The sequence below is a fragment of the Ursus arctos genome, unplaced genomic scaffold, assembly GCF_023065955.2.
Source record: "Ursus arctos isolate Adak ecotype North America unplaced genomic scaffold, UrsArc2.0 scaffold_32, whole genome shotgun sequence".
Taxonomy (NCBI): domain Eukaryota; kingdom Metazoa; phylum Chordata; class Mammalia; order Carnivora; family Ursidae; genus Ursus; species Ursus arctos.
Genome location: NW_026623008.1, coordinates 6212183 through 6239198, shown reverse-complemented (window position 1 = coordinate 6239198; position 27016 = coordinate 6212183). Strand labels below are relative to the sequence as shown.

The 27016-nt window shown below is 50.3% G+C and overlaps 1 protein-coding gene across 1 annotated transcript; it reads right to left on the bottom strand.

Moving 5' to 3' along the window:
- Nucleotides 1-1988: 1988 nt before the first annotated feature.
- On the bottom strand, nt 1989-24017 carry CA6 (carbonic anhydrase 6). Its single transcript, XM_057305160.1, has 8 exons — nt 23900-24017; nt 21850-22029; nt 14123-14271; nt 13359-13451; nt 9598-9667; nt 5508-5665; nt 4366-4489; nt 1989-2418 (listed from the first exon to the last, which is right to left on the bottom strand). Exons 1-8 carry the CDS (start codon nt 23976-23978, stop codon nt 2297-2299), a joined length of 975 nt encoding a protein of 324 aa, XP_057161143.1. The 5' UTR covers nt 23979-24017; the 3' UTR covers nt 1989-2296.
- Between the last annotated feature and the right edge of the window lie 2999 nt (nt 24018-27016).

Here is a 27016-nt window from a genome sequence, read left to right as displayed (position 1 = left end):
GTCCATGGAGCGTGCGACTCTTGATCTTGAGGTCAGGAGTTTGAGCCCCACGTTAGGTGTTGAGATCGCTTAAAAAAATAAAATCTTAAAAATAAATAAATAAATAAATAAATAAATAAATAACTTGGATGGGGGCCTGGCTCAGTCGGTAGGGCATGCAGCTCTTGATCTCGGGGCTGTAGGTTGGAGCCCCATGTTGGGTGTAGAGATTACTTGAAAATAAAATCTTTAAAAGAAATAAATTAGGGATGCCTGTATGGCTCAGTTGGTTAAGCGTCAGACTTCAGCTCAGGTCATGATATTGGGGTCCTGGGATCAAGCCCCCCATTGGGCTCTGCACTCAGTGGGGAGTCTCCTTCTCCCTCTGACCCTCCCCACTCTCTTTTTCTCTCTCAGAGAAATGAATAAAATCTCTTAAAAAATAAAATTAATAAATTAAAATAACTTGGAAAAAAATCCTCTCTGTGTGTGCTACCAACTCAATGTACAACTATTCGATCCTTTTACTATGTTTTCACATTTTAACTTAAGTTGTAGGGATTTAAAAAGATCTTAAAATTTAATTTTGTTTTATAATGACGTAAAACGGAAGGTTCCAAAGTTAAAACTACCGAACAGACGCGCTCAGGAAAAGCCCAACTTCCAGCCCCATCCCCCACTCTTCTTCTGCCTCCCCTTTTAGGGAACCATTATACTTAATTCTGGTTCCTTTTCCCTTGTTCTCAAGCACAGACACCTGTGATCTCCGTTCACTCGTTTACGTAAACCCCTGGGCAGTGCCGCTCCCTGGAACTCCACTCCAGTTCATCGCAGACCCTCATTTCCGGTGGAAAGGATGACTCTTATCACAGCGGAATGCCATCACCCCGCAGCAGCTGCCCATCATCACCCACGGAAAATCCACAACACCGTAGTGGCACAGAGGTGCTGGCGCACCTGACCTCCCGGCCACGCCCCCTTTCCCTGCGGGCTCAGGTGCACCGAGAGCCTTCCCGCTGGGCTCCCCAGGTGAACTCCTTCAACCCAGGCCGAGCACCAGCCCCTCTGCAGAGGTCACAAACCGTTGTTCTCCCAGGAGAGGGCGATGGGTTAGTTCCATGTCCGTCCTGCTCACGGGACTTGAGCTCTCAGGGTAGAAACCATCCCTCCCGCCCCATCTCTGTGCCCCATCCCTCAGCTGCACGCCTGGCACGTGGCAGGTGCTTCACAAAGCGTGGATAAATGAAAGGGAAGCCTTTTGTAGCTAAAACAACAACAGATACAAAAGACCTGTCTTCAGATCCTGGCTCTACCGTCTTCTACCCGGGCGGTGGCGGGCGAGTCACCTGGCTGTCCTGCATCTTGGCTTCTGTCTCAGTGAACTGGGAGAAAGGCCGCTCTGCTGAGGACTGCCCTGAGGGGTAAATGAAGTCAAAGGTGAAGAATGACAGCGTGGGTGTGGGAGCAAAGCCAGTAAGGAGAGCAGACAAAGGAACTGGGAAGAACGTGGGGGGCTGGGCCGGAGATGGGGGAGTCAAAGAGCGAGCAGTAAGAAAGGGGCCTCAGTCAGGAACATGCATCAGTGCGCTCAAACCACGTCCAGGAGACAGGAGACGGTCGCGGTAAGCGATTATGACAGTAAGTAGCAGAACTGGCTCTTGAACCCGGCTCTAGGGACAAGGCCCAGCCGCCATCTGACTGATGAGGACGAGATCTGCAGGGAGGTCCTCTCTCCTCTCCTCCCCTCTCCTCCCCATCTCTCCTGGGAACCCGCAGTCCTGCTCCTCTACTTTTCCTCTGCTCACACAGTGTGGCCAATGCTCCAGACCTCCCCCCAACAAGTTCCCAAGGTAAGACTCTTTCCTTTTTCCTAAACTTGGTCCTAGAACCCCTCCCACCTTGATCTCTGTCCCATCACCGGTGTCCCCAGGGGGAAGGGCGAAGAAGGCATATTCAAAGTGGTACAAAGGAACAGAAAAGAGAAATTTTCAAATGACAAATTCCCAAAGACGTTTTATTACACCTAAATCCCATAGGGCCAGCCGGGCTTCTTTGTAATTTACACAGATCAACATGCATGATTCGATAGGAAGATACGTAGGGCTCCAGTTCCTTTAAATTTGTATCCCAATCAATTCCCATTGGTGTCGTCTAACAAACCCCTTCTCCTACCCTTACACCACCTCACTTCCGCTCACGGATGATGGTTTCCCCTGTCTTACTCAGAAACTGAACAGGGGATCCCGACACAGAGCCGGGGGAGACGGTCAGGGCATGGGCTCGGGGGAAGGGCCACCTCGTCTGCACACCTCCCGCTTCACGCTCGCCGCCTGTAGCGTTTTTCTTTCACATTCTTCTTTTCAATAAGTCTTCTCAAGTATTCGAGCTTACTGTCAAGTTTGTTTATATAAAGCTGGAACTCAGGACCTAGATTATACCCTATAAAAAGAAGAGTTGATACAGAAAGATCAAAAGTTTGGTGGTCCTCGTGAAAACAGCATGTGGGACAGCCAGACACCGTTCCCCACACCTGTACTAACGGGAAGGATTTTAGGTTCCTTAGAATGCCCTCCATGTTCCCATCCCATTGGCTTCAAGCAGCTTCACTCTGAATTTAGGCGTGTAAGCTGCCAGAATCCAAGGGCTGATATGACAAAGGTGGCTCTTCCCCTGGACCTTGGTTTCTCATGTGATGCTCAGAAGCCCTTACTTGAAGGGGACGTGGGTGTTTTCTAATAATGAATTGTAAGACACTGTACTTGGCCATTATCCTGCTTTTGTAATCTTGCTTCTTTGTCAGGTCGTTCCTTATGGATGGGTTGATCATATTAACCCATCGGGGGGTGGACTTTGAAGGAACTATGAGACATCAGGTGGGTGACACACCGGGATGACTGGAAACCAGCGCTGCTACGAGAAGTCTGGGTCTGAGGGCAGGTGGGCAAAATGGTGCCCAGTTCCGTTCTCTTAACAGCAAAGGGAGGCTGTCATTCCAGTCCCCTGGCTGCGCGTGGGAGAGGAAGAATTCTTACCACCTACTGGAAGCTGGAGTTATAATCCTGAACAGCAGGTCTCAGAAGGGTGGGCACAATGGACATCAAGGCAAACTGCAGTGTGGGGCGTCTTGGTCGGAGAGGCGGATATCTAAACCACCTGAGCTCCCTCCTGAGGGTGAACTGGAGCGACTCTCCCCCTCATGGTAAGAGCATTTGGGGTGTGGCAGGTGGGAAACTATACAATCTGCATGTGCCTGCTGCAAGAGCCGTGAACGTTTCATCGGGGACGATGGGAACATGGCAGGACTAGAACAAGAAGGCAGATCAGGCAGATGGGTCCCTTCAGCTAGGCAGCTAGCGTTTGGACCTGGTTAGGATGATGTCACCCTTTGGAAAAGGAATTGGTACTGTTAATATCATATACAGTGTAATATGGGGAAATGATCATTATAACTGGTGTCCTTTTTCCTCTGTGAGTATTGTCAGAGGAAGAAACAAATGCAAGGGAAAACAATCAATGAAGCAGGAAGGAAAGATGGGGAGAGAATCACAAATGGGCTTTTGTTGATGGGGAGGGGGGAGCATGTCTGGAGATTTAAAAGTTTTGAAAGATACATATAATCAGTTGGGGTAATACTGAGTGGGCAATATTGATTGGAGACCAATTCTATGGTATTAGAGGGTGTAAAGGTTTCAGGAATGGTTAGGAGAAATAGCCTATAAAGACAATGAATTCAGGGAATGTGTCTAGTTCACCACAATTTTAGAGAGAGACAGAAACTAAAGACGGGAAAACTGCAGAATATTTGCATTCTTGCAACCACAGCAATAAGGTGAGCCAAGAAGCCTGACCCAGTGGGTTACAGGGTCCCAGGAAGGCTGGACTGGTCATGTCTACTTCCAGCATCCTGGTTCTGGGGTGTGATCCCCAAGAAAATGTAGTGAACAATGCATGCTCTAGTTAACCCCACCTCGAGGGAACGTGTGGGAGTTGGGGATGGGCTTGCGAACAGACCAAGATAAAGGCATGAGGGAAATAATTTGAGTTGTGTTTAGTAAGGTTACCTGAGCCTACACTCTTATGGGAGTATCGGGATGTTGCTGAACATCTTGCTTCTCCTACTCTCTCTGGCCAAGACCAAGTGGGTGATAAATCATGTCACTGTCCATCCTGTGGTCTCCTCTGTTCTACGCACTGGCCTCACTGCAGGGACTGGGAAGATGAGCCATCTCCTCTGCCCACACATGCCCTGTACAGATTGGCCCCTCCGAGCCCCTGCCCTTCAGCTGGCTCTCCCTCCCCTACTGTTGCCAGAAGACATGGTCCACCCAGAGAAGGAAGAAAACAGGACTCAAAAAATTGCAAAGGATAAACAAGAGTTGATCTTACGCAGGTTAGGGAGACTCATGAGGTTGGTTTCCACCACTCTGTTGTTCAGCGGCTGGGTCCTGCGATAGTCATTGTGGAGCGTCTTGTTCTCGTGATCCACTATGGAATTCTGTAGCTTCCAAATCTACAGGCCACATGAAGTGAATTATGGAGGGGAAGAGGTACTGGGTGGTTTAAAGGAGCATCATTAGCCATTGAACTAGAGCTTGAGTTTAGGTATATAACCCCGATAAAACAGGTATGAGAAGATCTCAAGTTCTGCTACAAGGCAGGCAGAGCATCCATCCATCCATCCATCCATCCATCCATCCATCCTTCCAACCATCCATCCATCTGTCCATCCAACCATCCATCCATCCATCCATCCATCCATCCATCCATCCATCCATCCATTCTTCCAACCATCTCTTAATTGTGTTCTATGAGTATTTGGTCACAAGCAGAAAGAAGAAAAAGAAACAAACAGATTTCCGTGTGGGTATCCTTGAATAGGGGTCTTTCCACCTTTTCCTGCATTGGGGAAATGAAAAGTTTAAGAAGAAGATCTATTTGTTCTTGAGAAAGAACATCACTCAGAAGGAAATGCCAGCTTTGCCTCTGCAACCTCAGTTACCTTTGTCCTTTCACTAACCCAACAAATATTTATTCTGCACCCATACTATGTTGGGGAACAAAAGGTAGCTGATAGAGCTCTTCTCCTCAAAGGGCTGCAGGCGTGTTAGCACGGCAAAGAGCTACCGATGTCAGTATGTCAATGTCCTTGCATAAAGCCATTTATGAAGTTAGAACGTAAGCTCATGAGCATGGGGGTTCTGTCCGTCGAGCGCCTAGAGCCGTACCTGGCAGGAGCACCTGCTCAGTAAATATTTGCCTTCACCATGTGGCTCTTCTCTGACTGAGGTCGGGTCCCTGTCCTTTTGCTGCATCCAAGGCCCAGGGTTCCTTGGATTCCCTGATGCCTCAACTTGCCCATCTCTGCCACGGCTCTAGTAGGATCACCCACGGCAACAGAGGTGAGGCACGGGAGCCCCAGGCATGAAAGCGCCCTAGGAGCCCAGGTGTTGGCATTAGGTGAGGTGTAGGGGAGCACTCTTGTGAGCCAGCAGTCAAAGGCAGACGAGGGAGGTGACGCCGGGCCTTACCTGTGCGCTGGAGAGCGGCACGTGATGGACTAGCACGAACCAGTGGACGTTCTCAGTGCAGGGAGGAGTGGTGAGGGACCCCCAATAGCTGTAGTAGTGGTGGATGTTCTCGGGGAGCATGTCCAGAATGTCAAGGCCACTCAGAACCGTGCTTTGTCCTAACAGAGGGGACAAAGGATAGAGGAATGTGAGGGGCCACCGGTGCCCCTTGGGAGGACGGCTCAGGTCAGACCTCTCCATGTTCGAATCTCCTGATTCACCAGAACACAGAAGCTGATCGTTGGAAACATTTCCCCGGTCTGCTGCTTCCCAGAGGGCGTAAGAGCAAAAACTCTGGAGAGAGACTCACTCAATACCTCCCCCTGGCTGAGTGGCACTGGCCGGGGGCTCACTCCTCAAAGGCTGCTCCCCCATCTGTGCCAAGGGAACGCTCAATAGGATTGCTCCGAGGATAAAGGGGAGGGGGTGTGCTTATGAAGTCTGGACATTGAACTTGCTCATAGGAAAGTACTCAGGAGCCTCACGTCATCATGGCTGTTGGGCAGACCATACGCTTTATGATAAATGAAAGAAGGAATTATGACTGCTGGGCTTCGGGGTGAGCCCCTCAAAGGAAGAACGAAGTTCCTTGGTGTGGGCTCACTTAGAAATGGGTGGATAGAGGGGCGCCTGGGAGGCTCAGTTGGCTAAACGTCTGCCTTTGGCTCGGGTCATGATCCCAGGGTCCTGGGATCGAGTCCCGAGTCGGGCTCCCTGCTCAGTGGGGAGCCTGCTTCTCCCTCTCCCTCTGCCCCACCCCCTTCTTGTGCTCGCTCTCTCTCTCTCTCAAATGGATAATAAAATCTTTTTAAAAAATGGGCAGATAGAGATTAGAAAGGCAGACTCAGAACCAAGCAGGGGTGCAGGCGGTGCTGAGCTCGTCCTGCCGTGCCCCCGGGGAACCAAGCTCAGGCACAGGTCGGGGGGGAGGCGCTGCCACAGGGTGTCTGGAAACTCCCAGCACCGGTACCCCTGCATCTAGAGAACCCCTCTTCTGTTCATGTCATGGCTCTGAGCCCCTGAGCTCAGCATGACGCCATCGAAGAAACACGGAATTGAGTTGAATTTTGCTTCACTTTCCGTGAGCACTTTGCATGTTTTTAATGGCAAAGAGGTTACAGGTTTTTTCAAAATTTCATTGAGAGAGAATGAGAGAGAGAGAGAGCACGAGAGGGGGGAGGGTCAGAGGGAGAAGCAGACTCCCTGCTGAGCAGGGAGCCCACCACGGGACTCAATCCTGGGACTCCAGGATCATGAACCTGAGCTGAAGGCAGTCGCTTAACCAACTGGGCCACCCAGGCGCCCCAAAGAGGTTTTACAGTTTTTACATAGACATAAATAGGCTCGCTGTACCAAGGCGTCGGAGTCTAGTCGTGCATAATCCCATGAATAGGCAAAAAGAATTCTTAATGTTAGTGTTATTGGAAAGGCTTCAAGTTACACTTTCTAAAGGGCTCTAGTGCACAGATTTAGTTTCATCACTAATATATTATAGCGAGTAATATATTTAAGCGAGTTAAGAATTCCAGAACCGTGGTGCAACCGCTAAGGAAGAGGATACGACAGCTACTTTAAAAACTAAACATAGAGTTACCGTATGATCCAGCAATTCTACTTCTCAGCTTATACACAAGAGGATTGAAAGCAGGGAGGTGAAAACAGTAAGACCTGCCCATAGTTTGGATGTGAGGGATCATGGAAAGAGGAAAATGAAGAATGATTCTGGGAGGGGCACCGGCTGGCTCAGTTTATAGAGCACGCAACTCCTGATCTCAGGGTCATGAGTTCAAGCCCCATGTTGGGGGTGGAACCTACTTAAAAAGAATTTTTTTTTAAGTTAAAAAAAAAAGTGTGGGGCGCCTGGGTGGCACAGCGGTTAAGCGTCTGCCTTCAGCTCAGGGCGTGATCCGGTGTTGTGGGATCGAGCCCCACATCAGGCTCCTCTGCTATGAGCCTGCTTCTTCCTCTCCCACTCCCCCTGCTTGTGTTCCCTCTCTCGCTGGCTGTCTCTATCTCTGTCAAATAAATAAATAAAATCTTTAAAAAAAAAAAAGCGATTCTGGGATTTGGGGCTTAAACAATGGGCTGGATTATGATGCTCTTTGCTGAGATGAGAAAATCTGTTTAGGGACAAACCTGGGGGGTGGGTTAGATTGGGCCATGTTAAGTTTTAGATTCACAGGCCAGTATCAAGCAAGCAGTTGGATAGAGGAATCCGGAGTTGAGAGGGAGGCCAGTGCTGTGAGCAGTATTGATCAGAAGCGTAATTTTTTGAATCAGAAAAGGAAATGGATGTGGGTCAGTTTGTAGAAACAGAATAGCTGAGGTCGTGCATTCGAGGAAACAGCTCAGAGCACAGGCCTGTGGCTTCTCCTGCTGGCCTTGCTAAGGGTCCGTAAAGCAGCCGGCTGGTTCTTGCATCTGCCCTGCCGCGCCTGTCCTGCCTGATACTGTCACTGCGTGGAGGACCAGATGCAGATTTTTGGAGTCCACAGCCCAGAGAGGGCAGTCGAGGCATGGGACTGAATAAGGCCCCCTGGAAAGGCAGAGCCTGCAACCCCACCATTAATTAGAGCAGGGGCAGAAAGAGAGCGGAGCTGGGGGTGAGCCAGAGTGTGGCCAGAAGGAGAGCCAGGAGTGATGGATCGTTGTTTCCAGGTCAATTAAGAGAAAAGAGATGCGGCCAGGTGATCTGACAGAGGTGACCATAAAGGGATGGTGGCCAGCCGGGGCCAGCCAAGGGCCAGCGAGAAAACAGAACAGGACCATGAGGCAATGCTTTCAAGGGCGCTTCAAAGGCAATGGAAGATGGGAGGATGGCGAGGGAGTGGCTGGGGCAAAAGAGAGTCATGTCTGCTGGTGTTTTGAACCGGGAGGTATTAGAGCACAGATGTGGGGGCTGAGCGGGATGACGGGTGAACGGTAAGAACTCGGGCTGCGGGACAGGAGAGAGGCGAGCAGAAGGAAGGACCCCGAGAAGGAGGGGCGGTGGCGCACTTGTGCAGGGCCAGCCTTGGTGGGGCACAGGGGCTCTCACCCACTGTAACGGGGGAGGGCACGTGGGGCGAGGCAGGTGCAGACGGGCTGAGAAGATGAGTGAGTGTCTGACCGCCTTCCCAGTGAAGCAGGAACAAGGCATGGAATCCGCTCCAAAGGGGAAGCGGGGGCCGGTGCAGGGGGCTTCGAGGGAGGGGAGAAAATGTGAAATAAGCATTCTGGAGAGGGGAAAAGCGAAGGCCCAGATGAGTAGTTTAGGATTTCCAGGCAGTGTTAATACGTGCTCATACTTACAGCTACAAATAAAAATAACAGCAAGGGGCTCCTGGGTGGCTCAGTCGGTTAAGTGTCTGCCTTCAGCTCAGGTCATGATCCCGGGGTCCTGGGATCGAGCCCTGCGTCGTCAGGCTCCACGCTCAGACAGGAGTCTGCTTCTCCCCCTGCCTCTCCCCCCACCCCCATCCCCACTCCTGCACTGATGAGAACAGAAGGCCCCTAGGTGGGAGGTCAAGGGACCCCCTGGAGGGGCAGGACCTGAAGTCAGGGAGAGATGGCCAAAGTCAAGCACAAAGCCTCGCTGTCAAGGCTGATGCGGTTGCTGTCCAGGTCACCGCTGTAAGGGTAGGTGGCCACTCGGACAAGAATTCCCCCTTCTGGAGGCAGAGGAAAGGAAGCCCAGCCCTGTCCAGACGCGACAATGAGGGGCTTCACTCTCGAGGTCTGTCTCAGCCTGGAACTCAGGAGGACCTCTCTCTCTCTAGTGCCCAGAGTCATCGCCACTCGCGGGAACCAGAGGTGAGGCGAAGATGTTCCCAGTCCGTGGTACCCTGGCTTCCAACTGTGGGGGCAACAGGTGGGCTTCGTGGACAGGTTTCTCGGAGGTGTTTGCAGCCTGAGCCGACAGCAGGAATTGCCTGCAGGAGAGCCCTCGCCCAGGGAGGGGGGCGCTCGCCTGGCGGGGCCTGTGCGCCACCCTCTGGGCCGACATCCCCCTTCCCGGGCCCCTGTTCCCACCTCGCGCTCCCCGCCACCCGCCGCGGGGGGCCTTCCTCACCTGGCTGCCGGATGTCCTTCAGGTGAGCGATGAAGTTGCTGTAGTAGGTGTTTTCACCGTAATCCTTGACCTGGGGGAGAAGCACGGAGCAGTTCACCGAGTGCAAAAGGGGCCTCCGTCCGGTAATCCAGCTGTGTGGTGTCCCTGCCGACTGGGCAGAGCCTGGAGGGCAGGGAGGAGGCAGCCCGTCCGCGCCCCAGTTGTCCGGGGAGAGAAAACCTGGCTGTTCTTTGCCACCAACTGCCCGGGCCCACTAGTCTCTTCCAGGGGGGCCGGACTGAAGCGTTTCGGCAGCTCCCAGGGAGAGAGCTCTCTCAGCAGCGACCGGTGAGGCTCTCAGGGCATGGCCCAAAGTCACTGTCACCATACCCCCGGTGACCCCGTTTGGGCAGGGCCTGCCGCAGGCCGGTTCCCTGTGACAAGGGGGGAGGGGGGGCTTGGTCTCATGTGCTGCTTCCTCGTCCTCGGGACTCGTGACTGAGCCGGGACAGCCCTCAGTCCAAGGCAAAACGGCTCCAATTCTGCCCACTCCCGGGTGACCAATTTTTGTGTGAGTGCTGACATTTTAGAAGTCAGAAAAATTGCTTTTGGTGAAAAAGGTAGATTTTCAATGGTTCTTTTCAGTCAGTGGCGTTGATCCAATTCTTCTTCGCTGTGCATGAATTCCGATTTCTTAGATCTGTGACTGCGGCTTGCCACCAGTTTTCTAGGTGCCTCGTGGTGTTTTTGTTCCTCTCTCCACCTTTTGTGTGAAACAAATACTTTCCGTGTACCATTTAACCATTTTTATTTTTTTTTTAAGATTTTATTTATTTATTCGACAGAGATAGAGACAGCCAGCGAGAGAGGGAACACAGGCAGGGGGAGTGGGAGAGGAAGAAGCAGGCTCCTAGCAGAGGAGCCTGATGTGGGGCTCGATCCCATAACGCCGGGATCACGCCCTGAGCCGAAGGCAGACGCTTAACCGCTGTGCCACCCAGGCGCCCCTAACCGTTTTTAATTATTAGCATTTGCTCTAGTGATTACAGCCGTTCCCCCTTATCCGAAGGGAATGCATTCCAGGACCCCCAGGGGATGCCTGAAACCAGGGGTAGATGAAACCCGATATATACCACCTTCTGTCCTGTACACACCTGTGATGACGTTCTGTGTATGAATTAGATGCAGTAAGAGACTAACAGCAATAACTAATAACCAAATGGAACAATTATAACAATATACTGAAATAAAAGTTATGTGAATGTGGTCGTTCTCTCTCCAAATATCTTATTGTACTGCACTCACTCTTGTGATGACGCGTGATGATAAAATGCCTACGTGATGAGATCAAGGAGGTGAATGACATAGCGCCATGACCTAGCGTTAGGCTACTGGAATACGTCACTAGAAGGAACATTTTCTTCTAGACTGCACTTGACCTTGGGTACCTAAAACCTGGGAAAGTGAAACCAAGGATAAGGAGGAACTACTGTTCAAGATACAACTTGTCACGACCTATGTCAGGTTAATACTCACTTAATTCCCATAAAACGTAGCAACTTTGCTCCAAGCTAGTTCTATTTCTTTCTATTTTCTCCACTTTTGTCCCCGACATTACATCTACCTATATCGTAAACCTACCAATAAGTGGTATGATGATTGCTTTCAACAATCTTATGGGTTTTTTAAAAGAAATGTTTTAAAGACAAGACAAAAATATTTGTATATAGTCTTACCATTCCCAGCACCCTGCATTTCTTTCTGTGGATTTGAGTTACTGTCTGATGAGTCACTGGCCTCTCAGCCAAAAGGATTTTCTGTAATAGTTCTCGTAAGACAGCAATTATCTCAGTTTTTCTTTATCTGGCATGCCTTTGTTTCGCCTCATTGTTGAAGGGGTTTAGCTGGATTAGGATTCCTGGCTGCCGGTCATTCCACGGCCTTCTGATGACTTGTTTCTAACGAGAAGTCAGCTATTAGTTGTAGTGTCAGTCCCCTGTTTACAAAAAATCCTTTTTCTCTTGTTGGTTTCAACAGTTTGACTTTGACTCTGATTAGACATGGATTTTGTTCAGTTTCCTGGTTTAGTAAATTTTTTTCATCAAATTTGGGGAATTGGGGGCCATTGTTTCTTCAATTTTTTTTCTATCACTCTCTCTTTTTCCTCTCCAAGACTCCTATTACGTCTGTTTGGGCTGTGTGATCTTGTTCCCATGAATCTCTAAGGCTTTGTTCATTTTTCTTCAATCTTTTTCCTTTGTTCCTCAGATCGAATAATTTCTTTGTTCTCTCTCCAAATGTACCGCCTCCTTTTTCTGCTGCCTTATATGTGCTTTGAGACCATGTCATGGGTTTTTCATTTTATTTATTATACTTTCCAACACTAGACTTTGCATTTGGTGCATTTTTATCATTTCTGTTTCTCTATTGAGATTTCCCTTTTTTAAGTCATTGTCATTATACTTTCCTTTAATTCTTCGAACACGTATATGAAGGTTGTTTGAAAATCCTGTCTGCTAAATCCCTGGGTCTACTCAGAGTCATTATCTGTTCACTGCATTTTTTTCTCCTAAATATGGATCATATTTTCCTATTTCTTTGCATGTGCAAATTTTTTTTGAAAACTGGACATTTAAATAACATGATAGTAAATAGGAATTCTGATTTTTAAAAATTGTTCAGAGAGTTTTTGTTTGTATATCTGTTTAGTAATTTGCTTGGCCTTCACCTGCAGGATGTGTCTCCACTGCCAGCTGATGTCTCCACTCTGTTCTTAAATCTTATTTTTAGGGTCAGCATAGCTTTGTGGTCAGCTCAATGATTTCAGCAGAGCCTGCCGCTCAAACCCCTCAAGTCCTGAAGATTCACACCCTCTGCTGATGGATCTGTGTGTGGGTTGAGAAGCACATTCAGAGATCAGCCAGTTCTCAGGTCAGCCTCAGTTTTTGCTTGCTACCAGGCCATCTCGGGAAGCTCACACAGCCCTTCTGCGGCTCTCGCATTTTCAGGATCTCTCATTACATTTCTGGTTGGTCTGCCACTTGGTACTTTCCTCAACTAGATCTGCAACCTCAGATGATCAGAGCTGCAAGTGTTCCCTCTGTTTCCTGTCTTTTCTGTCAAGCTTGCTACTTTTACTGTTACTGCCTGGAGCATGGGTTTTCAACTCACATTCCAAATCAAGTGGGTCCCCCACCACCAGGCAGTGAGGCTGCTGGTTCTCCTGTCCAGTCTGCCCCAGTAAAACCACTTTGCTGACCAAGCTAGAGGGTGGGGATAGGAATAACCTCATTGTTCTTGCTCAAAATTTTAGCCACTTTTCACAAATAAATGCCTCAATTTGTTGTTTGTCTGTGGTTCATTTCCAGAGCAGGGAAATGGTTGGTTTTTGGCAATTTTATCCCACTTAACACTTGTTAGGGAAACTGAATTCACTGACCACTTCTTGCCACAAGTCCTGCCCTCGAGACTTTCTGAGAAAACCAGAGGTGTTGTCTTTGCCCGGCAGGTGGCTGGCTTCCCCTTGCCCTCAGGCCAGTTAATGTTTGGCCAACTGTGCTGTGATCCTAGCTCTTTTAAGTCAGGTGTCCAACTTATCCAAGCTCCCTGAGGTTGGCGACACAGGAACACAAAGACTGTGAGCAAGGGCTTCACTGACTCAGAGTTTTTTCGAGAGTGGTGAGTTCCGAAAGAGATGAGGAGGGACAGGAAGGAAGACCTTTTGTCTACACTTGATACTTTGGACGCCAGTCTATGACTTCACGTCTGTCGTTTCAGCCTACCTTAATGAGGGCTGCCAGCACAGCCAAACCATCGGGTTCACTCTGGGCTATAGCGTAGCTCTCGTATTTAGAATTGTAGTGAACGATGTGAATCTGTGGGAGCAAGAAAGTGTAAGTCAAGGGCGGTCCACACAGACTTCAAATACTTCAGGTTCTCAGGGAAGAATGAAAAGAAAGACGCTCCACCCCAAGCCTCAGCCTGTCCCTCCCAAACAACTCTGACCTCCTTCCATCTGAGTATGAGATCTATCAAGACCAGAAAGTTCTCCAAGAATAGAAAGAGCATGAGTGGGATTCTGGGGAGATGGCAATTCAAGGGCATTTCCCTGACCCCAAGTCCCTCCAGGCAGACAAGCTAGCAGTGTCCAGAGGGCTCATATGAGGCCACTGGGTTCTCCTGAGGTCTCCCAGGAGTGGGCATGGGTCACCTTGCTCTGGAGGACACTGTAAACCATGGTCATCCTAAGGACAGATCTATGTAAGACAGAGACAACCCTGAAAATCTAACACGTAGAAATTCAGAGGGCTTGCCCCATTCCATGGGCTATAAACTCCTGCCTTGCTGTGCATTCTGGGAGAGCGGGGACCCTGCTGGAACCCCTGGCACATTACAAGGATCAATAAATAGTCGTGAATGAATAAAAAAAAACAAAACCTTAGGGTGATTTGACTGTCACCATGCAGTCCCTTTGGTTGTTTTACTAAGGAAAGTGACTGTGGGGTTTGAAAGAGAAAAGAGGACCTGGCTGGAGTCCTCAGAGTACCTCAGCCACAAATCTGATCCCATCGATGGTATGCTCGGAGCCACTGATCTCTGAGGACGCGCCACCCCAGTGGAAGTGCATCTGCTCAGCTATGTACACGGTGCCGTCGGTGGCCGTCATGCGCATGGTCGGGGGCAGGCTGATCTGCACTGGGAGAGAAGACGAACAAGGGCTGCGAGTGTGCAGATGGGTATGGATGGGTCAGGTCTACTGGCCAGGCAGCTCCCCTGCTCCCCTGCCCACTTATGGGGCAAGCCAGGACGACAGTGGCTTAGAACTCCACCAGCAGGGTCACCCATGGGGAGGAGGAGACTGGCACACAGGGCAGGATGAGAAAGCTGGGCTGGGCAGGTGCCCATATCAGGGCACATGCCCTCCTACCCAGACCTGGAGGGCAGGGGCAGGACCACGGAGTGGCAAGGCCAGCTTGTCAGCCCTAGGGAAGGAGGATGCCCTAAAAAATATGGCCAGTGGGTGTGGAAACCAGAATGCCACTCTCCACTTCTGGCCAATTTTGTAATTTGCCCACATCGTAGGAATAGGAAGGGGGCCTTCTTGGGACTAGTTTGATGACTTTTACTCCCAGAGTACTGTAAGTGAGGCCAAGTTGAGGTGTTTAATATGTCATCCTGGGTACCCTTTTAGAAATAGCCCACCAAGCTCCCTGCTCAGCCGGGAGTCTGCTTCTCCTTCTGCCCCTCCCCCTGCTCCTGCTTTCTCTCTCTCTCTCTCTCTCTCTCTCTCTCTCTCTCTCAAATAAATAAATAAAATGTTTTAAAAAAAGAAGGAAAAGAAAAATGGGGCACCTGGGTGGCTCAGTCATTAAGCGTCTGCCTTCAGCTTAGGTCATGATCCCAGGGTCCTGGGATCAAGCCCCACGTCAGGCTCCCTGCTCAGCGGGGAGGCGGTTTCTCCTTCTGCCACTGCTAGTGCCCTCTCTCTCTCTCTCTCTCTCTCTCTCTCGATGTCTCTCTCTAAAATAAATAAATAAAATATTCGGAAAAAAAGAAAAAGCAATAGCCCAACGACCAGCTGACTCCATCCCATAAAAGGGAGAATCACCGCAGGCTTCACTGCTTTTGTTTTATGGACGAGGAAGTCAACCTGGGGGGTGGAAAGACTTGCTCAGAGGCACACAGGTCACGGGAGGGGGGCGGGCAGACCAGGCCAAGAACGGGGCATGGCCGGGATAGGATGTCCCCATTACAGGCCTCCCCTTGTCTTCGGAAGACAAGAGACCAAATTCTACAGCAAGTCTGGAAACACAAGAGCTCCTGGCCTGAGGTTTAACTTGCTGTTCTTATCCGTGGATGCGTTCAAGTGTTAAGTTCCTGCCAGCGGGAAAATGGGCCACTCTTCCCACTTCCTCCTCCTGCTTGTGCCCTACAGACTGGCTCCAGGGAGGTCACCCTGGTCGCCTAGCTGCCGTTGTTCGCTTCACTGGCTCAGGCCTCAGAGACATCTCTACATTTTGGAATGAGCCAGGGAAAAGGAAGACACGGGAGGGTGACAGCAAAGAGTGACGCAGAAAAAGATCTATACATAATTTAGGACTGGGACAGGGACAGGCAGCATCTAGTCTTTGAGCCGGGTGTTTCCATTTAAAGTCATCAAAGAGGATTATAAACAAATAGGTTTCCTTAAAGAGCAAATGCTAGGGATTGGTATCTATCAATAATGTCCCCTTCTTCCCTTCCAATTTGCCTAAAGCAGCGGGGAGCTGCGATTAAGTTCATACGCTTGTAAAGCAGGAATCTGGCCCCAAAGAGTTTAACATGCACTTCGGCAGAGCAGATGATTCATATTTGGTGCTTCAAACGCGGCCAGCCTCCAAATTGATGCTCACATGAGAAAAAAAAAGGAAAAGCCTTTAAAAGAAGATGTGCAGAGTCATCTTTGCCAAGAGATCGGAAAGCAGAACACCAGGCCAGAGCTTTCTAATTGGACAGTTAGCCCCCGTGAGCAGTGACAAAACTCCTGCTGGGTATGTTTCCCCCAAACACAGTTCCCTGCAGACAGAGTGTTTTTTGCCCTAGTTGTATCCACAGGATCGCCCAGGCTGGGTTGAAAAATGGCAGCGATGTTGCTTCAGAGCACGTTACTGGGCCTTTGAAGAGGTGAAGCCAAATACCTGTCCCCCAAAATAGACTTGCTAAATTCACCTCCCGGATTCCGAAAAGTGATCTAAGTTTTAGCAGAAGGTGCTCCTCTTTGCTTGAAACTAAGTTCTCCCAAGTTCTTTTCAAGCCAGAAGAATCACGTGATGTACGCATTTTCTGTGCTCAAGAAAACGAGAGCAAATTGTGAAGGTCGTGAAGGTCAAAGAAACATGGAGGAACTAACTGCGGTTGGAGGGGACCAAGGCGATAAGAGGGCTCCGTGGATTGTGGGATCCTGGATTAGGTCTCAGAGCAGAAGGAGGACATCTATGGGAACGTGATGAAATTCACAAGGGTTTGTGAAATAGTCGATCGTGTTGTATGTATCAAGGTAGTAAGGTTATGGGATGTTGATATTAGGGGAAGTGGGAGAAGGGTATATGGGAATTCTGTACTATTTTTGAGGTTTTTCCAGTCTAAAACTATTTCAAAATGAAAGGGGTCTTGGCGAGGGGGGTGCGTATTTTTGTTTGTTTGTTTTAAGACAAAACCAGCCTGGCTCCCACAGCCTTCAGAGATGGAACCTGCTAAGAACCCTACCTCACTCTGGGCACCTACTTGGGGATTTATCCTTTCACATGTAAGTCTTTTCCCCTCAAGTGCATCTGACCTGTGTCAGGCTCTGTGCCGGGTACTGAGATAGGAGGATGAATGACAGATCATCCGTCCTTTCAAGGAGCCTAACAAATGGAGTGACTAATAGTACCTACTAAGAGAACAGTGTTGTTTCTCCCACTGACCTTTAAAGGCCCAATGTCTCGGGCCTGTAAGCTTTTCTGGAGCCTATGAATATATATTTTGGGGGATAAAGAATATATATGTTAATCAATGAGTACTGGTCCACCAACTGTTACCAGTCCGCGACTAAATAGGGAAATTGAGAATAAGCTTTAGAAACTCTTGTAGCAATTTAAGTTTGTCTCAATATCCAGCTGTGTTTTCAATTTCTTTTTACCGAAATACCATTTTATATCTGTTGAATCTCATAATAAAAGATAGGGTACATAAAAATGTAAATACAAAGTAGAATTTGAAATCAAAAGCACGATGCCATGTGTATGAGCTCCCCCCAAAATTAAGTACTTACGTATGAATTGAACAAAGTGTGCACAAGATCTAGATGAGAAAGTTCAAAATTCTGATGAAAGAAATCAAAGAATAAATAAATGGAGACATAGGGGCGCCTGGGTGGCACAGCGGTTAAGCGTCTGCCTTCGGCTCAGGGCGTGATCCTGGAGTCCCGGGATCGAGCCCCACATCAGGCTCCTCCGCTATGAGCCTGCTTCTTCCTCTCCCACTCCCCCTGCTTGTGTTCCCTCTCTCGCTGGCTGTCTCTCTGTCGAATAAATAAATAAAATCTTTAAAAAAATAAAAAAATAAAAAATAAAGAAATGGAGAGATAGTCTGTGTTCCTGGGTAGAAAGGGTTGGTACTGCCAAGGTGTCAGATCTTCTCCACTTGATCTATGGAGTCATGCAATCAAAATTCCGGCAAGTTGTTTTGTAGATATCAACAAACGGATTCTGAAGATTCTGTGGAGCAGCAAAAGACCCAGAATCGCCAACACAGTATTGAAGAAGAACAAAGCTGGAGGACTGGCACTACCTGACTGGAAGACTTACTATTAAGCGACAATCAGTAGAAGGTAGTGTTAGTAAGAGACAAGTAGCTCAATGGAACCAAGAGAGGCCAGAAATAGACTCTTAAATAAATCTACTCAACTCATCTCTAGCAAAGGAGCAAAGACAGTACCATGGAGTCTCTTCAACAAACGGGGCCGGAACAGCAGGCCATCCACATGCCAAGAAACCAGTCTAGACCCAGACCTCACGCCTGTCACCGAGATTCACTCAAAGTGGCCCACGGACCTAAATGTAAAATACAAAACCATAAAATTCCTAGAACATAACATAGGAGGAAACCTAGATGACCGTGGGTGTGGTGATGCCTTTTTAGACACACCACCAAGACAGGATCCATGAGATAAATCCTTGATGAGCTAGACTCCATTACAATGAAATTCTTCTGTTCTGTGAGGGGCACCCGGGTGGCTCAGCCGGTTAAGTGTCTGCCTTCGGCTCAGGTCATGATCCCAGGGTCCTGGGATTAAGCCCTGCCTCAGGCTCCCTGCCCAGCAGTGAGTCTGTCTCTCCCTCTCCCTCTGCCCCTCCACCTGCTTGTGCTCACTCCTCCTCTCTCTCTTTCTCAAATAAATAAAATCTTTTAAAAAATAAATAAAAAGTTCAATTCTGTAAAAGACACTATCAGGAGACTTAGAAGGTAAGCCTCAGACTAGGAGAAAATATTTGCAAAAGACACATCCGATAAAGGACTCCTAGCCAAAATATACAAAGAGCCCTTTAACACTCAACAATAAGAAAACAACCAACCTGATCAAAAAATGGGCCAGAGACCTTAGCAGACACCGCACCACGGATGTACAGATGGCAAACAAGCATGTGAAAAGAGACTCCACATCGTATGTCCTCAGGGAAATACAAATTAACAACAGTGAGATACCATCGCACACCTATCAGAACAGCCAAAATCCAGAGCGCCATTACCCCCAAATGCTGGAGGGTGTGGAGGGGCAGGAACTCATTCGCTACCGGCAGGGCCGCAACATGGCGCGGCCACTTTGGAAGACGAAACTGAACACTGTCTTACCATACATCTCAGTCATCGTGCTCCTTGGTCTTCACCCAATGGATCTGAAAACTCATGTCCACAGAAAACTCTGCCCATGGATGTCTATGACAGCTTTGTTCATAATTGCTGAATTATGAGCTTGGAAGCAGCCAAGATGCCGTTCAGTGGGTGAATGGATAAACGGTGGTCTATCCTGACAATGGAATATTATTCAATGCTAAAAAGAAATGAGCTACCAAGCCATGAAAAGACATGGAGGAACCTTAAATGCGTTACTCAATGGAAGGAGCCAATCTGCAAAGGCTACATACTGTATTATCCCAACTCTGTGACATTCTGGAAACGTCAGAACTATGGCGATAGTAAAAGGATCAGTGGCTGCAGGGGGTGGGAGGGAGGGGGAGCAATGAACAGGTGGAGCACAGGGGATAATTAGGGCTGTGAAAATACTCTGTATGATACTGTGACGATGAATACTGTCATTCTACATTTGCTCAAAGCCATAGAATGCGTAACACCAAGCGCGACCGCTAAGGCAAACTCTGGACTTTCGGTGATTATGTTGTGTCAAGGTGGGTTCATCCATGGTAAAAAAAAAAAAAAAAAAAAAAAAGAAAGAAAAAAAAGTACTATTCTAGGGGCGCCTGAGTGGCTCAGTTGGTTAAGCAGCTGGCTCTTGATTTCAGCTCGGGTCATGATCTCAGGGTCGTGGGATGGAGAGACCCACGGGGGGCTCCATGCTCAGCACAGAGTCTATTCGAGATTCTTTCTCCCTCTCCCTCTGCCCCTCCCCCCGCTCTATAAATAAATAAATAAATAAATAAATAAATAAATAAATAAAATCTTTAAAAAAATACCGTACCATTCTGGTGAGTGATATTGACAATGGGGAGACAGTGTATGTGGGGGCAGAGGGTGTATGAGAAATCTCTGCACTTTCCTCTTCATTCTGCTATGAACGTAAAACTGCTCTAAGAAAATGAAGTCAGTTAAAAATATGTGTGTGTATATTACATATATCTATCCATCTTTGGTTCCTAAATCTAAAAAGAACCCTACAAAATCAAAATTAGTAAGTGTTTAATTATATCATATCAATTTTATTTTTAAACTTACTCATCAAAATGTTATTAGATTTGGAAATTTGTTGGTTACGGTATTGTTGTTTTTTTCCTTCAGTAGAATTCTTGAAGCTTGGAGCTTGCTGACAATGTAAAGCCAATTGTAAAGAATTCTAAAAATCTTTCAAAATACTTGACATCAAAAAAATATAAGTAATGGGAGCCATTTGAGGGCATTCCAATATGTTTGATATGATATAGGGTAGATGGGGGACCCTACAGGCTTCCAGCCTCCAGAGAGCCCAGTACAGCCCATAGGAGGAAGGTCCAGGGCCCTCTCCAAACTGGGAGGAGGTGGCCGCTGTAAGCCCCGCCTCCCCAGAAGCTGGGACCTTCCTAACCCCTCCCCTCTCCTGGGTCCTCAGCACAAAGCCCTACCCAGCAGGCATGCAACAGAAACAGCCCATGGTGCCTATGGGGTCTTCGATCCTTTGATACTTCTGGCTGCCTGTCCTGGTGGGGTCAATCAAGCTTCTCCCTGGCCCTCAGCTGCCACCCTTGGCCCCTCTTCATCAAGGGCAAGGAGAGCAGGGGAAGCTCCATCCTGCCAGCTTGCTGGAGGCTTCAGAGAGTAACTTTGGAAATAGGAGCTTGATGTTAATGATTGAATCAGGCTTTCATGAATTCTTTGCAGAGTTCAGTGATTTCGGCCACATGTGCCTGAGGCCTTTTATCGATCTTCATTCTCCCGTGTCCACCAGCCCCATCAAGGGCAACTGGTTTTATCTTCTCCATCGTGCAAATAGGAGATCTAAGTCCTGTGACCTCCATGAACCTATGTGGGTAGGAGTACATCAGCCCAGAGCATGTGGAAGTGGGTGGGGGTGTCTGAGGAGGACGTGGTCAACGAATCGGACATGGGGGCTGGGGGTCTGAGTCCGGCTCAGCCACCAGAGACTGCATCACCTTAAGTCCTTCTGCCTCCCGAGGCCGCTGGCCTCCGGCCTAAACGATACCCCTTGCCGGGGGTGGAGGGTATCACGAGGCTCAGGGGAGATGGGCCCACTTGGAAAATCAAAAGTATGTTCAGTAAAGATAAAGCACAGATTTTCCAGCTGAACAGTCCAGGCTCCTGAAGTGGGGTGTCTCCAAGATCCAGGTCAGCCTTTTCCTGTCTGACCTCCACCCCCTTCCTATAAGAGGACCCAATTCAAGACCTCAAGAGCCTCTTTTTAAAACCTTTGAGGGACACCTGGGTGGCTCAGTTGGTTAAGCGTCTGCCTTTGGCTCAGGTCATGATCCCAGGGTACTGGGATCGAGTCCTACATCAGGCTCCCTGCTCAGTGGGGAGCCTGCGTCTCCCTCTGCTGCTCTGCCTGCCGCTCCCCCTGCTTGTGCTCTTTCTCTCTCTCTTTCACACTGTCAAATAAATAAATAAATCTTTAAAAATAAATAAATAAAATAAACAAAACCTTTGAGAAATACTGGGCCCGCCTGTCAGGCATTGTGAGCCAATCAGACTCGATACAGAAAATATGGAAAATCCGAATAGGGCACAGGTGCGCGGACCTCACAGGCTGATCAGGGGCCTCAACAGCATGGCCTCTGTCAGCTGCATTTCCCACTGGCTGGGTCAGAGTGAGTTTGGGGAGAGGCTAATATGCAGAAGGAAGGAGCCAGCCAAGAATTGAGGCCAAAGACAGAGGCTCTCCCGCGCAGCTTGGGGTGGAGGCCACCACCCGCCTGTGGCCTGCAGCTCCCAGCCTGCGCTCTGTGTCTCCCGTGTGCCGCTCTGGCCCCTGGCACCTGCCGCCGCTGCTGGGCGCCTGTGGACAGCGTCCTGCCACCTGCCCCTTACCTGTGTGGCCATTGTTGATCATGGGGAACTCGCCTGCCTGGACCTCATAGCCTGTCAGGTTCAGAGCCTTCAGGGAGGGGTTGTACTGAACCTTTCTCCACTGCAGGTCGATGGGTGACTGTCTCCTCCCCCCGCAGGTGGGGTACTCCGTTGGCCAGTGCGCTTCGTCCAGTGCCCCCGCTGTGACAGGAGAGAGCCAAGGGTCAGAGTTGGAGGGGCTCAGCTCACAGCAGGGCCTGCCCAGCGGGAGGCCACAATCAAGGCCAGGGGTCTCCTTTCTAGAAAGCAGGGCCTGACCCCCAGAAGGAGGTGGGAGGGACACCGTCAAAGTCCGCTTGGTGGAACCTGGTGTCTCAGGGGCTTTGACACGGATTCCAGACTTCCCCATTGCTGTCATTAGTGTGGAGAACAGTCGGCTTTTGGAAAACAATGAGGGTCTTTAATATATAGTTTTCCCCTGGAATGGGAATATGCTGGTAAATGCACTAGAAGGCTCCTTGGGGCTTGCCATTGCTGTGTTACTCTCAGGGGTCCTGTCCCCATTTCCTCCTAATGGCACAGTTTTCCTTCCCCTCCCCCAACAACCATGCAGCCCCTCCCCTCCCCCACCTGTTTACTTGCTCCAGCCCCTTCCATGGGATCCCAGTATGGTCGAGGCCACCTGGATGCCTACACCTATGGATTCAGGGCAAGAAGGGGAAGCATCACGTTCAAAGATGACCAAAGTGATTAGTTGAAAAGAAAGTAAGGAAATGTCTCTTTTTAAGGTGGGCAACGATTCTAGGGAGAGAAGGAAGAAAGCTAGTGGTTGTAACGAGCCGCCCCTTCACAGTCGGGATGGCAGCTGCATGGCAAGCGCATAGCTGGTTTTAAGGAAGATGTTTGTACTGGGGCCCCTCACAGCGGCTTGGTTTTGCAATCAACAGAAAAGTCCATTTTTTCTATTTCTCTGCTCTTCTTGTTTTAATACTACAAACCAATATTTAAACATTCTTTCCCAGAGGTGGGATGCCAGGATCAAGGCCAGAGGCGCCGAACACAGCCCCTGCACGGATCGAGAGGCCTTGGCCTGTGTCCCTGGCAGTGCTGCAGTATTCTCGAGGATTCCTCAAAGGCCTTTGAAGCAGCTGCCCCGAGTGTTCCCGGGCCCCTGATCGCTTTCCAGAAGGCCCACAGTCTCAGAGGCCGGGCTGAGCTTAGGAAGGACAAGACCAGCCTGTTGGAATTCTCTCTCTTGCTTACGCTTCTGAACCGCCCCTAGTACCAACGAGCCGCAGGAAGTAGAAGCCCAGGGCCTCCGTGGCACTGGCCACACGTGATCGTCCTCTGCTCCCGAGTGGAGAGCTGGTGGCCCTGCCCTCTGACGCTGAACTCTCTGAGCCTCCCATGATGTCCCTAATTCTGTTGCCCTTGACTTAACAGAACATACATCCACCCTGAATGTATGCTTCCCCTGGTGTCCAAAGCTGGGGGCGCCGTGTGGAGAGTGGGTCAGCCAGCGACCCTGAGGTCCTCCAGAGCCCCATCCTTCAGTGCAGGGCATTAAAAGGAGGGCAGGGACAGGAGCTCTCTTCGCCCCCCCCATGGGAGGGGTGACTTGGGTCCAGATGTGCACATCTGGGTCTCAGCAGGGTCATGGCTACTGGGAGGCAGCAGCCTGGGGGCCGCGCAAAGTTGCTGGGTTCTCGGCAAGTCGGAGTGTTCTGGGTAAATCTCAGACCATGAGCTCTCCAAGAAGAAAGCTCTCACAAACCCTCTGTGAGATGGCAGGGAGCCCTTTCTAGCAACTTCCTCCACCACGTGCAGAGCCTGCGAAAGCAAAGAGCTACGCAGTCAGGGGCGCCGCGCGGGCTTTCCAACCAGCACCACGGCCAGAAAAGGTTCTAAAGCAAGAACACCTGCTGGAGAAGCAGGGGGTTCGGGAAGGGAGCACGAACTCCCCTTGTCTCAATCAGGGGTCTGAGTTCAGTGTGCTCTCCGTAGGCAGGAGGGGCAGCCCCAGCAGGTGAGGGTACCGAGGAAAGGTGCAGCCCCTGGGGTGGGGGCTTACCTGAGTAGGTCCACTTGGAGCTATGCTGGGCCCGGGCGCCCAGGAAGAACAGAGCCAGCAGCAGGGCCAGAGCCGTCATGGTACCGCAGGTCTGGAGCCACGCTGATCCTGGGGCAGCTCTTCTTTTAAAAGCTCAGAAACTGTAAATAACAATTTACCAAGTCTCGCTGACTGACCCACCCTCAGCTGCACCCAGTAAAACAATAACACCTTCCCACAATGGTCCTTGTGACTTGGGTGATGGGGCCAGGTGGCGTGCACTTGCCCAAGCCCTGCTGGCGTCATGTGCACTGAGCCCACGGTTTGGGTTGTTCCATGTCCTAACTTATGAAAACTCACTTGAAGGACCACACAGTGCACCCTTTGTGGATGAGTGGCCGCAGGACAGGGAAAGGCCCAAGGCAGAGAGAAGCAGGATGGGGAGGATTTCCCGGGGACAATGACACTTCCTGTGCCCTTGCTCCTGGCAATTGGGGACTCTGGGAATGGGTGAGGGCCATCCCAGGGGCCTGGAAACCCCAGCCGGATTTGGCTTGGCATTTCCTGCCCATCAGCAGTCCACACAGGCTGCCCCTGCAGACCTGGGCTGCCTCGGCCGCTCTCTTGGGAAATGGCCTGGCCCCCCACGCTTAGGCAGGGACCAGTGTCCCACCTGGAGGCCCTTGTGTTCTTAGCGTCACTCTCGAACCGCCTGTAGACCCCGGAGCCCCAGCTCGGGAACCACATCCCAGGGCGTGCCTCGGGGCCATCGAGCTCCTGTGGGCCTCCTGTTTCTCCATGGGAAGCCTTTGTCCTGACAGCTGCAGCCCGCTTGGTCACACCCAAACGGGTTGGATCAGCGGAGGGCCTAATCCTCCCATGTCTACTCGGGTAAACAGTCCTTGAAACCAGCTGAGGGAGAAACTTTTGAGTTTATACCTACTGACAGGCAGGCATTTCCCATGCCCTTCAAGAGAGGACAAAGGCACAGGGCAGGCGGCGTCCCCGCAGGGCGCTTGGGGCGCTGGCCAGACACCAAGGAGAGCAGCGCTAACCCGACCCCGCTGCCGGAGCTCGTGGCGCCCTTCTCCCTGGAGCCCGGGGACACTGGACCTGCTACGTGCCAGCGCGAATGGAGCCTGGCCAAGAGCAAGGGTTCTTCTGAAGCCAGAGTGATGGGGTTCAGATCCCCACTCCGCCACTGATGAGCCATGTGTGACCCCGAGCAAGTGACTCAGCCCCTCTATGCCTCAGTTTCCCCACCTTGAATAGGCTTTCACAATAGAACGTGCCCCCTGGTACATGGCAGATGGCAGTATCCTCTATCCAGATCCCTCCCTGGATGAAGAAAGAAAGTGACTTCTCATCGTCAGCCAGCCTGTTAGTGCGGGAGCTAGAGGTAAAAACGAAGGGCTCATTCTCCCCCGCCCCGGAACTCTCTTCCACATTTTCAGAAGTGAGAAGCTCGCTCTCTGGTCTTTGCAAAGTGAGTCGCGTCCTGCCTGCTGGGCCCCGGCCCTGTGAGAGGGCCACCTCATGGATTCCGTGAGACCACCTCTCCTGAGGACAGCAAGGACGCCAAGCACCTTCCAACGGACCAAGGACCCCTGACATCCAGCGGGCAGGGAAACACAAACCGAGGTGTCTGAGCACTTTTCTTGGGAGTCTGAAGTAGGACTTAGGGAAGGAGGGAGAGCAGAGAGAGCCTGAAAGGTCATGCGCTGCTGGCAGCTGGGGGTACGGAGCCCCCGAGCAGGGGAGACAGGAGGGAGAGGGGGCTGGGTGAGGGGTAGGGGCAGCCTGCAGAGAAAGAGAGAGGGAGGGAGGAGGTGGCCCCAGGGCAGTGCGAGGAGACAGGGCCCGTGCTCACAGGCAGGAGGGCTCGGGGCTGGTGTAGACAGCGCTGCCGGGGAATTGGAGGGTGTCTGCTACTACCCGTGGCTCCATTTCCCGCAGGTTCCCCTGTCCTGCGCTTAGTGCTTTGGGGATGCCTAGGGAGCCCCGGCCCTTTTATGGCCCCACAGAGTCCTCACAATAAGCACCTGCGAGCCTGTAATTTTAGCAACCTCCCCGTGGAGGCATCCTGCAATATAGTCGTCAGACCTGCAGCCTTGCCCCAGTTTCTCCCAATCCTTGGCTCAGGCAAGAGCCGGGGCGGCTGGGCGGCTGTGCTGCTGGCTAACACGGACCATAGGTGGTTAGAGTGAGTAATTACTTAATCACGTGATCGGACCAGCCAGGACCCACCTGCTAGGGAGGGCATCGTACTAGAGAAAGAGGGTCCCTCCCTCGCCTAGGTGGCAGACTCCAATGACACAGTCGACACAGAGTCAAGCAGGGTCCCTCTCATTGCCTACTTTCTAACTCACTGTCTTCTTCAACCATAAAATTTTCCATTAACTGTGGACATGAGTTTCCTCCTTCTCGTGTTGACGAAGCACGTTGCTTGTTTTGGTTCAGGCTTTTGTTTCATTTTAATTTGTTTTTTTAGGGTGTCGCATTCGACTCTGAACTCGCTTCTGCCATTATCCGACCACATCACCGGCTCATCAAGGCTGCGTCTTATTCTAAACTCCTGTTTTTCTAGGCCTGTGTCCTGAGCGACTGTCTGAGATGAGCTGACAAGTATGCCATTTTCATCGTAACACCATGTCAAAAATGAGAAGGGAGCTTTGTTCTTCCTCAGTGCCACCACAGCTCCATGACAGAGACCCACAGAGGCGAAGAGAAGGAAGAGGCCAGGGTGTGTGATCAGCCCAGGTAAACAGGGAAGCACCATCAACCCAAGTGAGCAGGGCGGGGTGATCAGCCCAGGGGAGCAGGGAGGGGTGGTCAGGTCAGGCCAGGTGCGCCAATGCTCTGGTTTGCGTAAGACTAGCCTAGAAGAATGGATCCGGCTACCAAGGAATATGTACTTTCTGGTAGCGGTAATACAGACGGGCCACCATTTTGTTTCATTCAGGAGTGCTAACTCTGGAATCCTGAAGAATGAGTCATTCTGTTCAAGTGAACTTTCTAGATGGTTAAAGGCTCAATTCTATATAAGTACTAACACCTAGTCTCTTTTGGATTAAAACTTCTCAAATGTATCACACTCATGCCTGTTTTCTTAAACAGATTAAGCTGAATGTAATTAAG

Bases quoted from the DNA above. Each gene is read 5' to 3' on its own strand.
- CA6 (XM_057305160.1), bottom strand. From the start codon at position 23,978: ATGACGGCTCTGGCCCTGCTGCTGGCTCTGTTCTTCCTGGGCGCCCGG. The intron at 22,030-23,899 runs GTAAGCCCCCAC...CTCCTGTCACAG, and splicing joins CTCCAAGTGGACCTACTCAG to CGGGGGCACTGGACGAAGCG. The intron at 4,490-5,507 runs GTAAGGCCCGGC...TGTGGCCTGTAG, and splicing joins TGCCGCTCTCCAGCGCACAG to ATTTGGAAGCTACAGAATTC.